We start from the raw sequence: 13,714 nt of genomic DNA, 5'->3' as shown, positions 1-13,714 counted from the left end.
GGCCGCAGCGGTTTGAGCAGAGCCTCAAATCCCTAATCCTATTAGTCGATGAGAAAGTTGAAAGGGAAAGAGGCGTGGCTAAACCACAGTTTACCAGGAGGGACGGGGGAAGGGCTAATAAAGACTGCGTGCGCAGCCGCTCTCCTTGTCCACCTGGTCGACGAACGGCGGGGAAGGGCGGGGCCGGATCTCGCAGCGTGCTTACGTAGCTATAGCTCTGTGGAGTTTCGGTGTGCGTCAGAGAACTGCGAATACCGGGCGGAACTGAGAGGCCGCTTCTCCGCACCCGCCCTGGACCCTCCGGCACTGCAGAGCTCCCCGAGTCAGGGGCCCCGGACCCCAGGGCTGAGGAGGTGGGCGAGGAGCGGACAGCAGGGGGAAAGCACATCTCCTCCCAGTCAGTTTTCCTGACTCCCCGAAGCTCTGCCCCAGACTTTTCTCTCCCCAGAGATCGCTTCCAGAGACCACCCCCCCCCTTCCCCTGCTCCACATCAGAATCTCTCCTTCCTCCAGGATCCCTACCCCGATCCCGGGAGCGTTATCTACCCTCTTCCCAACCGGATCCAGTCCCGGTCTCTGTACTTCACAGCAGTTCCTCCTCTCACACCCTCACAGTACCCCTTTCCTCCCAAAGCGGCCTCTAGGTCCAATCAGCCTTTTTCCCTCGGATTCCTCTACAGGACTCAAGCAGGACTTTCCAAAAGTTGCCGCGGGGCTTTCCGATCCCCTGTGAGTATGCTTGTGCCCCCTTCCTTGCCCTCCACCCTGCACCCCACTGCTGCTCCCAGCCCTCCTCTCTGTCCCCAGCAGCAGCTGACCCACCCCCAGTCCTCTTCAAGGTCTTCCCCTAGCTGACCTCATTCTGCTGAGAAACTCTAGGTCATTCCTCAGTCCTTCCCCATCTTTTCCTCCTGCCCACCAAGCTTCAAAGAAGAAACAGCGTCCTGTACTTTGTCAGTGGTACCCCCAGGCTCTCCAGATGGGCTCTGTCTCTCATCCTTCCTGACAGCACCACAAGTGGCTGGCTGGTTTTGTTCTTTACACACCACTATCCCTCCCTCACCCATTCTACCCACATGGAAACCACACCGTTTTCCTCAAATACGTGTACTCTCTCCTGCCTTAGGGCATTTCTAGTCTGGAAAGTCTGGAATACTTTTTCTTCCAGCTTTTTGCCAAACTGATGCCTACTCATCCTTTAAAGTTGAGCTTCCTCAGAGAAGTCTTAGGCCCACTTCGGGCTCAGGCCAATAGCTTTGTTAGCCACTCCCCTAGAACACTGTACTTCAACTTCAAAGCGCTTTTCAGACTGGTAGTTAGTTGATTGGTTATTTGTCATTCACTCATTCAATTTGACGAATTCATTCGAAATAGTGCTTACTATGTGCCAGGTACTGTTGTAGACACAGGGCAATCAGCGGTGAATAAAACAGAGTCCCTGCCGTCATGGTGTTTACACTCCAGTGGTATAAGGCCGTCAGTGAAAATAATATTAATGAAATATACAATATGTCAGGTGGTGATAGATGTTAGAAAACATCAGGACAAAAGGATAGTGATTGAGGTGTGGCCATGTAAACGGGGTGGTCAGGAAAGGACTTTCTGATGACGTGTGACCTGTGAGCAGAGCTTTAAACGGAAATTTCTGGAGGAAGAGCGTGACTGTTGGGGGTTCTATGTCTGGGACTAGGCTATACGTTCCGTGAAGGCAGGGGGCCGGGCTTGATGTCTTATCCATTGCTGAACCCCTGGAGCCTTTGCCATGGTAGCTAGTGTTTACTCACGATGTGTTGACTGACTGGTTAAAATCCCCTGTCCTAAGAATGGGAACCACGTCTTCCTCGGTCTCTTGTATTACAGTTGCTCCAACAAACATTTCCTGAAAATTAGCAGTGTACCAGGCACCGCCCTTCACAGCTTGTAGACGCAGAAAGGACAAAGATGAACTGTAGCCCCAGGGATGGGTTTTGCTACCCAATGCGATTATAAAGCCAGTGACATCATAGACTTGACAGGAGAATCCAAGATTCTCTGGGGTCAGATTGGGAACCAGGATGGGCCCTTTAGTTAAAGTTGGGTTTGGCTGGGAGTGAAAGAAAACCCCAAATAATGGTGGCTTCAGGGACCAACAGTCATCAGGGACCCATAACCTCTATCATCCAAGACACCAACTCCAGCATCCCTCCAGCTGGTAAGAAAGAGGAAGGCTAGAGAAAGGCATGCCCTTTCCCTGGAAGGACAGTTCCCAGACATCGCATATGCTATTTCTAGTTAAGTTCCACTTGCCAGAACTTAGTTATAGGGCCACATCTAATTCCAAGGGAAGCTGGGAAATGTCTTATTCTGGGGTGGAGGGTGTCTATTACCAACCAGAAGCAGGGAGTGGATATTGGGGGATAATGTGTAGGTTCTGAATTGTAGATAATTGGTCAGTCTGGCTTATGACTCTTTGTGCCACGCAGCGGCCATCTCCCAAGTCTGGCAAGGCTGATGGGGCCAGCGAGGATTCTCTGCACCTTGACGTTCAGAAGCTGAAGGAGAAGAAGGACATGCTAGACAAGGAAATCTCCCAATTAATATCTGAGTAAGTCTCTTTGGCTTCCTCAGTGTGCTTAAGATAACTTTTTTTTTTTTTTTGGCCATGCCACGCCATGCAGCTTGCAGGGTCTCAGTTCCCTGACCAGGGATTGAACCTGGGCCATGGCAGTGAAAGCACCGAGTCCTAACCACTGGACTGCCAGGGAATCTCTAGATAACATTTAACTCGTGCCCAGTAACTGCAACCTAGCTTAGCATAAAAACAGGACTGTGCCAGGAATTCCCAGGAGAATAAGGGGACCTGGGAACTGGAAAGCCATGGCTCTCCCAGTCTTTTCTGGGGCCCACGGTCTCTACCTCTGCTTCTGTCCACACATGGGCTCTGTCCTCCCTCCGCAGGTGGGGTTTTCAGTGCCCAGGGGAAGCTGGCTCTTCCACAACTCCTGGGTTTTCCCATGCCCTTTGCTCCAGTCACATGGCACAGACTGAGCAGCCTTTGAATGTGCATGTCACCCTTGAGGGGATCTGATTAGCCATTCATGTGCCCATCTGTGAATCCCTTGGCTGTGACCAGGGTTACATAGTACCAGCGTGGCTGAGGCTGCCTCCCTAAGAGTACAGGGAGAATGTGCCAGGAGTGAGGGAGTAGGCAGATCTCCTGCCCTACCTTAAGCTTCATGAGGGCAGGGTCTATCTTGGCATCACTATCTTAGTTCCCAATGCCAAGCACCCAGTAGGCCCTTAGTGAACATTTGTTAAATAGATGCCTCGTTACTCTCTGAACCTTGGAGCAGCTTTCTCAACGATATTTTCTCTCTCTCTCTCCCTCTCTCTCTCTCTCCATTTCTCATCCCAGAGGCTACAGTGTCGATGAACTGGAGGACCACATCTCCCAGCTCCATGAGTATAATGACATCAAGGATGTAGGCCAGATGCTGCTAGGCAGACTAGGTGAGGGAGTCCCCATGCCCCAGGGGTGGTGGGATTTTGCTCCTGGGCCTTCTAAACTTACCCAACCCCCCTACCATTCTCAGCTGCCACGCTCCCTGAATGCCCTCCCCCTTCCTGGCCACCTCGCGAAGCAGCTGTACAGCTCTTACCTGAGTGCCTGCGGTTTTTCCCTCGGGTATAGAGCCTGCTTTGGAGCTATAGGCAGGTTTGAGTCTGGGCTCACCCGCCTGCCTGAGGACTAGGGTTCCCAGTCCTCCGGGGCCTACTCAGACCAATGGAGACCCCAGCCTCGCCTCAGGTGGCCGACATGCTACAGAGGCAGAAAGTGCAAGGGGAACTCTGTGGCTTAAAGGGGTATTTTGTTCCTGCTCGAACACAGTCTCACTATCTAGAGGGCCGAGCCGAGACACAGGCACCTGTGTGTCTTGAGCTGGCTGGGACAGCCCGCCTTGGAGGTGAGGAAACGTGTAGGTGGCCTTGGTTCCATCACCTGGCGTGGATCGGTGGCCACTCTGATGTTCAGCCAGCAGGGACCATTTGGGACAGTGCCCAGAGCTGGGCTGTCTGCCCGCTGGCTGCCTGAGTTGTAGCTCTTGTCGCAGAATTGCCCATCAGCATCCGGGATTCCACGGCAGGAAGGGCTTCTCCGTGTGTCAGTGGGGAATGGGTCTCAAAGGAGGGGAGGGAGAAAACAGAAGTGGGTGGAGGACGATCAGGGCCCAAGAAGAAAGGAATGTGAGGGGACTGTCGCCTAGAGGCCAAGGGGAATAAGCTCTGTTTCGACAGAACCCAGTTTGAGACCTGTCCTTCCAGGTCATAGGACCTGGAGCAGGCAGAGTGTCCTCTTTCATTCATTCAGTGAGTATTTCCTGAGCACCTACTCTGTGCTACTCAACAGGGTATGGGGACATTTTGGTGAACCAGACACTTGAGTGTCTCCATTCTCATGTGACTTACGTTTTGGTGTTGGGGTGGGGGAGGGGAATGGTCAAGAAGTAAAGGAACACAAATAAATGAATTATAAAATGTGTTAAGTGCAGTGAAGGAGACAAAAGACAGATGGAAAATATTGAGGTATGAACAGGGTGGCAGGTGGGGATGAGACAGGGTGGTCAGGGCAGGCCTCTGAGGAGACCCCTTCCCTTGGGAGGAGAGAAGAGTCTGTGAGGAGGCATGAGGAAGGGCATCACCAAGTGGCAAGGGCATGCACATGGGCCAGGGTTTGCAGCTGGCCACTGATGCAATGTGAGTGTACACTTACACTTTCAGCACATGACTCTTGCTGCTGCTTCACGTGGGTGAGGGTTAAGTGAGTCTAGTTTGGAGGGACCAGACAGGGCCCACCGTGGAGGAGCCTGGAAGGGGTAGCAGGAGGGTTATCTGGGCCAACTAGGGGAGCAGGAAGAAAGTGCTGGAGAGGGTCCTGGGTAGGCCAGGGTTTTGGCCATTTTCCCTCCTACTTCTCCCACTGGACATTCTTCCTTCCTTCCTTCCTTCCTTTCAGCTGTGATCCGAGGTGTCACCACCAAAGAGTTGTATCCAGAATTTGACCTGGACATGAATGACTGAGCTCACAGCCCCTTGTCCACAGCCCACTGGGAGAGGCCGATGTGGACATGAGAAGCAGTGAAAGCCCAACCAGAGCACCTACAGGCTTTCCAGTGAGAAAGTGTCAGAAGCCCTTTTCTAGAGAGCCCAAGCCGAGTCAGGAAGGGGTGTTCCCAGCCCTGAGGTTCCTGAAATGTTCCAGTGATACCTGTGTATGTGTATATGTATCCTGTTTGTAAATAAACATATGAGCGATTTTGGTGCGAATCTGTATGATCCCCTCTCCTCTGATAGCCCCCGATCCTACCCTGGAAAAAGAGAGCCTGCCTTGGATTATAACAAACTTCCATGTGCCAGGCACTGTACTAAGTGCCTTATATCCATTATCTCTTAATGCTTCAATCCATCCTATGAGGAATTAGTATTACTATCCCCGTTTTACAGATGAGGAAATTGAGGCTCAGAGAGGCACAGTAACTTGCCTGAGGTCACACAGCCAGTAAGTGGCAGAGCAGGGATTTGAGCCCAGGTCTTAACTCTGAAGCTTCTGGTGTGCAACACTGCCTTTCTGGGCTGGGAAACAAGTGGGTAAGGGCTGAGAGTGAAATAGTGACATTGGGAGGAATTCTTCCCTGATCTATAGAATCAGGGTTCCACTCCCCAGTTGTAATTCTCTGCCAAGCATGGGTGAGCTGTTGTCATTTCCTCACCGCGTGTTGCTCATCCTGAACGACCATCACTGGCAGAAGTACAGCTTGAGTGTTGCAACTGCGGAGTGCAATCCAGAATAGCAGGAGTCCACTCGGACCCGCCAAGTATTCTGACTGCTCCCGCTGGACATTCTCATGAGATTTCAGAAGTTAGAGCAGTGCTTGGGGACAGGCTTTCATGAGGTGAAGTACGTTTAGTTTCTAAACACCAGCCATGCAAGTCAGGCCTGGGCTTGAGTTCCAGCTCTGCCCGCTTACAAGCTGTGTGACCGTGGGCAGCTGTCTTGGCCTCGATGAGTAGAAATGATAGTAGTGCCGTATGCATCAGGGCAATTAGCATGAATTGCCTCAACGACCCCCAAACCTCCTTGGCTAAATGCAGTAAATGTGCCTTTGTTTCACAAAGTCCAATGAGGATCTGGTGGCCCTCCTACGTTTTGGAGCTTCACCACTGGAACCCACAATTGGGGGAAAGAGATGGAGAAGACACGTCAGCTCTGAACCGACTCACCCCCAAATGGGCAGACGTCACTTCTGCTCACAGACAGTGGTCCAGAACTAGTCATGTGGCCTGAACTGCTCTGGGTGAGCACCCAGGTATTTGATGGGGACCAGCTGCTGTCTCAGCCACAAGTACCTACCTCCAGAGAGTGCTTCAGGGATTTGATGAGCAACTGCCTGGGACCCAGCACCTGGGAACGTCAGTCCAGCTCCCCTTTAATGCTGGACAGCAACCCGTCCTGCTCAGGGGACGGCGTGACCCAGGCCCATGCTCTGGTTCTGTTGCAGATCGCAGACAGTTGGATTATCCTGCCTCTGTCCGCAGAAGGAGGAGCTGGGAGTCACGGTGTCTGGGTCTCTGCCACACAGCGCTTCTCTGCCAGCAGTAAGTAAGAAGCAATGACAGTGCAACGTGATAAAGGTTGTCATGGGGTTACAGGAGCACATTTAAGCGGCACCAGCCAATTCGGGACATTGGGGAAACGCTGGGAGAAGAGACATCGAAGCCTGCACAGTAAAAGGAGTCAGCCAGACAAGAACGTGGGAGAGTAGTATTCCAGGGGGGAAACTATTTACAAAGGCCCAGAGGCCGAGAATTTAGTGGACCCAGGACTCCAAGGGACTCTGGTTGCAGAGTGATTAGGAACGAAGCCTCTCCCAAACACAATTGTAACCCAACTCTGCATTTTGGGCCAGTCTTTGTTTTTTTTTTTTTTTTTTTTTGAGATGGATGTGGTTTTTACTTTCCACAACTTACAAGTTTCATAATTTAAATACTTTTTAAAATAAATTTATTTATATTTATTTATGGCTGCGTTGGGTCTTCGTAGCTGCGCGCAGGCTTTCTCTAGTTGCAGTGAGTGGGGGCTACTCTTTGTTGCAGTGCGAGGGCTTCTCATTGCGGTGGCTTCTCTTGTTGCAGAGCACGGGCTCTAGGCGCGCGGGCTTCAGTAGTTGTGGCACGCGGGCTCAGTAGTTGTGGCTCACAGGCTCTAGAGCTCAGGCTCAGTAGTTGTGGCGCACGGGCTTAGTTGCTCTGTGGCCTGTGGGATCTTCCCGGACCAGGGTTTGAACCCGTGTCCCCTGCATTGGCAGGCGGATTCTTAACCACTGTGTCACCAGGGAAGTCCCTATAATTTAACTCTTATGATTTGAAAAAAATCCAATAAAGACTTTAAAAGAAGACATGTGGGAAGCAAAAACAAAGGGAATGAACCATAATAATGCTTAGTTAAGATGGTAGGATTATTGGTGGTTTTCCCCTTTTTTTCCCACTTCTCTATACAGCATGCAATGTTATTATACTGTTGTCAGTACCACAGTTGTAGGACCACGTCTCCACACCTCCACCACTTCTTACTCTCTTAGTTCTCAATCTAGCTAGTTAACGTTGACCTTCCTGTAATTAATTCATCCTTCCTTTTATTTTATTTATTTCTCCCACCTCGTTTTGGTAGCTAATTTCAAATCTTATAGCAAGAGGGCTTCCCTGGTGGTGCAGTGGTTAAGAATCCGCCTGCCAATGCAGGGGACACAGGTTCGATCCATGATCATCTTCCATGATCCGGGAAGATCCCACGTACCGTGGAGCAACTAAGCCTGTGCGCCACAACTACTGAGCCTGCACTCTAGAGCCCACGAGCCACAACTACTGAAGCCTGCGCACCGCAGAGCCCACATGCCGCAACTACTGAGCCTGTGCTCTAAAACCCATGAGCCACAACTACTGAGCCCACGTGCCACAACTACTGAGCCTGCTCACCTAGAGCAGGCTCCACAACAAGAGAAGCCACCACAATGAGAAGCCTGCGCACCGCAACAAAGAGTAGCCCCCGCTCGCCGCAGCTAGAGAAGCCTGTGCACAGCAACAAAGACCCAACGCAGCCAAAGATAAATATAAATAAGTAAATTTATATTAAAAAAAACTTATAGCAAGATATCTTTCCCTCTTTATACTAGTCATTTTGCTTAACTCTAACCTTATCCTCAACCCTAATTCCAGCCGTAATTCCAAATGTTACTAGAAAGCAAGGACACTTCTCACTAGTTCCCTAAAATCCCTGCCTCTACGGTTTTTCGTTTTTTCCGCCTTGCCATGCGGCTTGTGGGATCCTAGTTTCCCAACCAGGGATCGAACCCGGGGCCTCGGCAGTGAGAGCACAGAGCCCTAACCACTGGACCGTAACCACTGGACCGTCAGGGAGATCCCCCTGCCTCTTTACAAATTACAGACCTCCTGTGGCTATGCACTTGTTTTCTGATGATCGCCCAGAGTTGCATTCTTCTGGAAGGCAACAGAAGGCACTAAGGTAGATTCCAGGTTCTCAAATTGAGAATGAATACACTGCCAGTGCTCCAAAGACTTTTGCATTTGGGGCCAATTTTAAGGCACCCCTGGAGGATGCTTGGAAAGCATCATCTGGGTCCACTTCCCTCTGTGTGAAGTCAGCGCTCCCAGGTGTGATGGCAAGCAGAGGCCTCAAGGGGGCAGTGTCTGCTCAGAGATGCGTCCAGCTGCCGGGGAAGCTGCCCCTGGGAGGGCTCTGCCTGGGAAGGTCTGGTCCTGCCAAGCCACTGGCCACAGACAAGATCCTCAGAATGCCCCACATAGAAGAGGGGGTTCTCTATGGCAGCACCTCTCCCAGAGTCTGAAGTGACCCCAACCGCCACCCTGGGCAGTAAGGAGCCAACTGGTGGTGAGATGTGCATAGTGACACGTGCCATTGGTCAGAGCGTGCCCTGATGGTGCTAGGAAACGGGCTACCAAGGGCAACTGACACTGTGAGTGCAGGAACATTGTTTGATCACATTCAGTGTAAACCTTACTCCAAAACATTCATCATTTGGTACATACTAGAGTTCAAAACACTAATGAAAAACAGCCTGTATTCTCATCCCTGAGGGCAGAAAGGGGTCGTTTCCGGGCAGCCTGACCTCATCGAGGCAGTGTCACCAAATAACACCCCACTTTAGCTTTGCTCAGAAACAGAGGACAATTTGCAGAGGGGAGGAAGGCCAGATCGGGGGCGTCTGTTATGGAAGAGTGGTGCCTGAGGGGCCCGCAACCTTGACGCCTGGAGGCTCTGTGATGAAAGCTCTGGGTACTGTCAAGTCAGGTGTTGTCACCAGATGAAAGGTGACGGCCACCATTCAAACCAGTCACAAGCTGAAGGTTTCCCCAGAGAAGGGTTGATGGAGATAACTAACATTTCTGAAACCTGTGGGTCAGCAGGGAGATGAGTGCTTCATGGGCAGTATCTCACTGGCACCTCCCAACCAGAGTGTGGTTAGGTGGAGTATCCCCATTTCCAAACTGAGGTCTGAGGGGCAGAGTAACTTGCTCAAGGTCACAGTTCCAAGAAGCAGCTGAGCCCGTCTGGCTCCAGAGCCTGGCTGATGGTGAGCTGTCTTCCTCCCAGCCGAGGCTCAGCCTCTTTTTTTTTTTTTTAAATTTTGAGATTTTTTTAATGTTTTTTGTTTTGTTTTGTTTTTTTGTTTGTTTGTTTTGCGGTACGCGGGTCCCTCACTGTTGTGGCCTCTCCCGTTGCAGAGCACAGGCTCCGGACACGCAGGCCCAGCGGCCATGGCTCACGGGCCCAGCCGCTCCACGGCATGTGGGATCCTCCCAGACCGGGGCATGAACCCGTGTTCTCCGCATCGGCAGGCGGACTCTCAACCACTGCGCCACCAGGGAAGCCCAAGGCTCAGCCTCTCTTGAGTCTCACCCAAGGTCATACATTAACAAAAGAAGTCAGAACTTGAATCCAGAACTCTGAGCCTTTAAGCCCAAGGTTTTAGCCACAAATCTTCACTGTGCTTCTTCGAAGTTGTACCTGCCCAAGGCCCTGACCTAGAGGCCTCTACCTTGAGTTTGGCCTTGGCACCTCTCTCCTGATTCCTCTGAGCAGGAGACTTCGCTCCCTTCCCAGGGAGCCTCTCATCCCCAACATTGGGAACTCTGAACAGGAGCAGATCCTCTCCTGGCCTTTAGCTTCCTCAGCCTCTCGTGTTCATTCCAGAATCCCAGAGGATCTCAGCGGCAATGATACTCATAGCAGCCAACACTGGGAGCACATACTCTGTGCCAGGCCCCAAGCCTAGAGCTCAGCATGACTACAACAAGTATTTCCAATGGCAGCCCTAAGAGGTACATCATTAGCCCCATTTTCCAGATGAGGCAAATGAAGCTCAGAGAGGTTAAGTCACTTTCCCAAGGAAACAAAGCTAAGTGGCCAACTCCAAGGTTGAAGTTCCACAATCATTCTCTCTCTCTCTCTTTTTTTTTTTAATATTTATTTATTTTGGCTGCACCGAGTCTTAGTTGCAGCATGCATGAGGGGTCTAGTTCCCCGACCAGGGATTGAACCCAGACTCCCTGCATTGGGAGCACGGAGTTTTACCCACTGGACCACCAGGGAAGTCCCCACAGTCATTCTCTTTAAAGACCAGGTAATAATTTCCAAACCTCTTGAGTGTCACAATTACCTGAGAGGGCTTTTGAAGGAAAAGATATGGGTCCCTAACTCCTCCCTAGGGATTCTGCTTTGGTAGGGGGGCAGGCCTGTATTTTTTGTAACAAGCTCCCCAGGTGTTTTTGATATCTGGCCTCTCCGGTGAGCATTCCTGGATGGTTGACAGGTTGCTTCTAACCACGAGGAATAACATCCAATCAAATCCTGCCTCCAAACCAGCCATCTTCAAGCCCATCTACAGAGCCACCAGACCCTAAGAGCCAGCTCTGGATCAAACCTAGGTGAGATTGTATCTGGCTTCTCCCCAGAGCCTTTTCATAGGCCCAGGCATTTGCTAGCTCTGCTCCTCCGACCTCCACCCTGGCACCAGCAGACCTGCCCAGCTGGTTTGCCCGGAAGGAGATTGGCCTGTTTTGCCATCTTAGGGCTCTTCTCGTTTCTGATTTACTAGGGGCTCAGGAAGTACCTGTAGGGTTGGGGGCGGGGACTACTTGGAGAAGATTGCTGGGCAGGGGGTCACAGGCTGCTTTGCAGACCACAAGGGGGCTGGAAGGCCCCAGGACAGCCCACCACCCCACCCATCACACCCGGCCACCCACCTGATGCTTGTCTCTCTTAGTCAATGTCCACTGCCCCGAAAGCATCCCGATCCAGGTCTCACCAAGAGGGAAACTTCTTGGAGTAACTAATGTCTGTCCCTCTGGTTACCCAGCCCACCTCCAGGTGAGTCCCACGCCTCCTGCTGAAGTGCTCGAAGGAGGAGGTTAGTCAGGGTCTGACTGGATATTGCAGAAGAAATCAGATGATGATACGGTGGTGGGAACGGGGTTTTGTTTGTTTTTATTCTATGGCCAGAGCTAAAGCTCAGCAGGTTATGCCATGTGTAGACAGAGGCAGGAGGCTGGGCTGGTGGTGGCGGGACCTCCCCAGACCTCAGTTTCTTCATCTATAAAGTAGGTAAAATAATACCTGCCGTGGCCACTTCACAAATGATCATAGATATAAAAGCTGGATTAATGACTCTAATGAAATAGGCAAATGTCAGCTCATTGTTAGGATGATAGATTTGGGCGTTCTAAGCATATTCCTGGCTCCCCTGGGAATGCAACGTCCTTACAGCTCAAAGTGGGGCCTTAATGAGCTAACATTCGTGGTGCAATAGGGTGGGGTGGGGGAGTGAGCTGGGGAATGTAAGAAGAGAAAATTCGTTACCTTGAAAACTGTGGTTATCTGGGTATTGATATTCATTCATCTAAGGTGGGGGAGACAGACAATAAAGCAAATAAAAAATAAATCATTCTTCAGATGGTGGTAAGTGCTGGCACTTAGGAAAAAGGGTTGGGACCCAGGGACTTCCCCGGCGGTCCAGTGGTTAAGACTCCATGCTTCCACGGCAGGGGGCACGGGTTTGATCCCTGGTTGGGGAACTAAGATCCTGCATGCCACGAGGCCAAAAAGGGTTGGGACCTGAAGCTCATAAAATTTGGGCCTCCCTCCCCTCCCTGCCGAATACATATATTTTTTTAAATTTTATAAATAGCATTTTTTTAACTGAAGTATAGTTGATTTACAATGTTTCAGGTGTACAGCAAAATGAGGGGGTAAGTGGACGGAGGTGAATGGTCAGATTCTGGGACTTCCCTGGCGGTCCAGTGGTTAAGACTCCACGCTTCCACTGCAGGGGGCACCGGTTCATCCCAGATGGGGAACTAAAGAAAGAGAGGGAGGGAGGGAGGAAGGAAGGGGTCAGATTCTGGAAACAACAGTCTTTTGACGGTAGAGCCAGCAGGATTTGCTGATGGGTTAAATATGGGGTGTGAGGAAAAGGGGGCTTTTAGGATTTTGGCCTGAGCGAGTGGAAGGGTGGAACTGTGAGTTACTGGAGTGAGGAATTCTGGGGGAGAGCAGGGTGCAGGGGAAGGTAAGCAGTCAGTCTGGGGATCTGTTAGGTTTGAGCTGCCAGCTCAACATGGAAGTGGAAATGCTAAAGAACAGATATTTAGGAATGGAGTTCATGGGAAAGGTCCGGTGAGAGGTAACATAAATGTGGGCACCAGCAGCATGACAGATTGATGGGATTCAAGCCATGTGATTTCAGACTGACATCCTCAAGGAGCGAGTGAGGGCCGAGAGTAGAGCTGCCTGGAGCTTGTGGGCACCGCGGAGGAGAGCAGGGGAGGAGGGGCTCCAGCAAAGAGGCTGAGAAGGAGCCAGGGAGGGAGGAGGAGACTAACAAGTTCGAGAGCCAATTCCTGATCATTGGAATTCATACCCCTTTCTGGTTTTGATGGATAAGGGCAAAGAAGGGAAGAAAAGATATACTCTCTGGAATGTTTCTCCCCTTGCATGTGCAATTGCTGATGTGTCTCTTCAGTATGCAGCCTCTCACTGTCGTGGCCTCTCCTGTTGCGGAGCACAGGCTCCGGACGCGCAGGCTCAGCGCCCATGGCGGACTCTCAACCACTGCGCCATCAGGGAAGCCCCACCTTTATTCTTAAAAGGGTAGGATTGGATCCCTGGTGATGGAACTAAGATCCTGCAAGCTGCGTGGCCAAAAAAAAGAAAGAAAGAAAAAGAAAAGCACTTTAGGTTTTTAATGTACACAACTATTTTTAATTTTTTAAAAATTTATAAAGAAAAGTTATATATAAATAGCCCATTGAACATATGTTCAAATAGAGATGTAAAATGTGAGTAAAATCTTAGTAAAGCATAAGGACTTGCATATCCGTTAGTTCCATTGTGTTGATTGGATTAACCAAATCCTGTTTTAAATTCAGGTATTCTTGTGTAGGGTGAAATAAGGTCATGTGTTAAAGCATGCCAGTAAAATTAGAAAGTTGTTGGTTTGTCTTTCAGTGGCTAACCTTGTTTTTTTTGTTTTGTTTTGTTTTGGCTGCGCTGGGTCTTTGTTGCTGCACGTGGGCTTTTCTCTAGTTGTGGTGAGCAGGGGCTACTCTTCCTTGCGGTGCACGGGCTTCTCATTGCCGTGGC

The 13,714-nt window shown here is 50.7% G+C and overlaps 1 protein-coding gene across 3 annotated transcripts; it reads left to right on the top strand.

The window, feature by feature from the left end:
• Nucleotides 1-13: 13 nt before the first annotated feature.
• SWI5 (SWI5 homologous recombination repair protein) lies at nt 14-9,761 on the top strand. 3 transcript variants are annotated; one of them, XR_009564243.2, is made up of 6 exons: nt 14-353; nt 681-729; nt 2,463-2,584; nt 3,395-3,489; nt 4,994-5,249; nt 6,537-7,147. XR_009564243.2 is itself a non-coding variant. In XM_060300383.1 (6 exons), exons 1-6 carry the CDS (start codon nt 49-51, stop codon nt 7,707-7,709), a joined length of 672 nt encoding a protein of 223 aa, XP_060156366.1. In that variant the 5' UTR covers nt 14-48; the 3' UTR covers nt 7,710-9,761. The 3 variants fall into 3 exon arrangements, 2 of the variants coding, with proteins under 2 accessions (XP_060156366.1, XP_060156367.1); XM_060300383.1 differs by lacking the exon at nt 4,994-5,249 and adding an exon at nt 7,706-9,761 and having other exon boundaries at nt 6,537-6,633; XM_060300384.1 differs by lacking the exon at nt 6,537-7,147 and having other exon boundaries at nt 4,994-5,294.
• Nucleotides 9,762-13,714: the final 3,953 nt, after the last annotated feature.

Source organism: Globicephala melas, chromosome 6 (genome assembly GCF_963455315.2).
Source record: "Globicephala melas chromosome 6, mGloMel1.2, whole genome shotgun sequence".
Classification (NCBI taxonomy): domain Eukaryota; kingdom Metazoa; phylum Chordata; class Mammalia; order Artiodactyla; family Delphinidae; genus Globicephala; species Globicephala melas.
The sequence above is the reverse complement of the archived record's forward strand: the minus strand, read 5'-3'. Positions and strand labels throughout refer to the sequence as shown.

What these genes read in the sequence shown, in the direction of transcription:
- SWI5 (XM_060300383.1), top strand. Translation starts at nt 49, where the DNA reads ATGAGAAAGTTGAAAGGGAAAGAGGCGTGGCTAAACCACAGTTTACCA. An exon ending in ATCTCCCAATTAATATCTGA is followed by an intron (nt 2,585 to 3,394) that starts GTAAGTCTCTTT and finishes TTCTCATCCCAG; the next exon opens with AGGCTACAGTGTCGATGAAC. An exon ending in GATGCTGCTAGGCAGACTAG is followed by an intron (nt 3,490 to 6,536) that starts GTGAGGGAGTCC and finishes GTTCTGTTGCAG; the next exon opens with ATCGCAGACAGTTGGATTAT.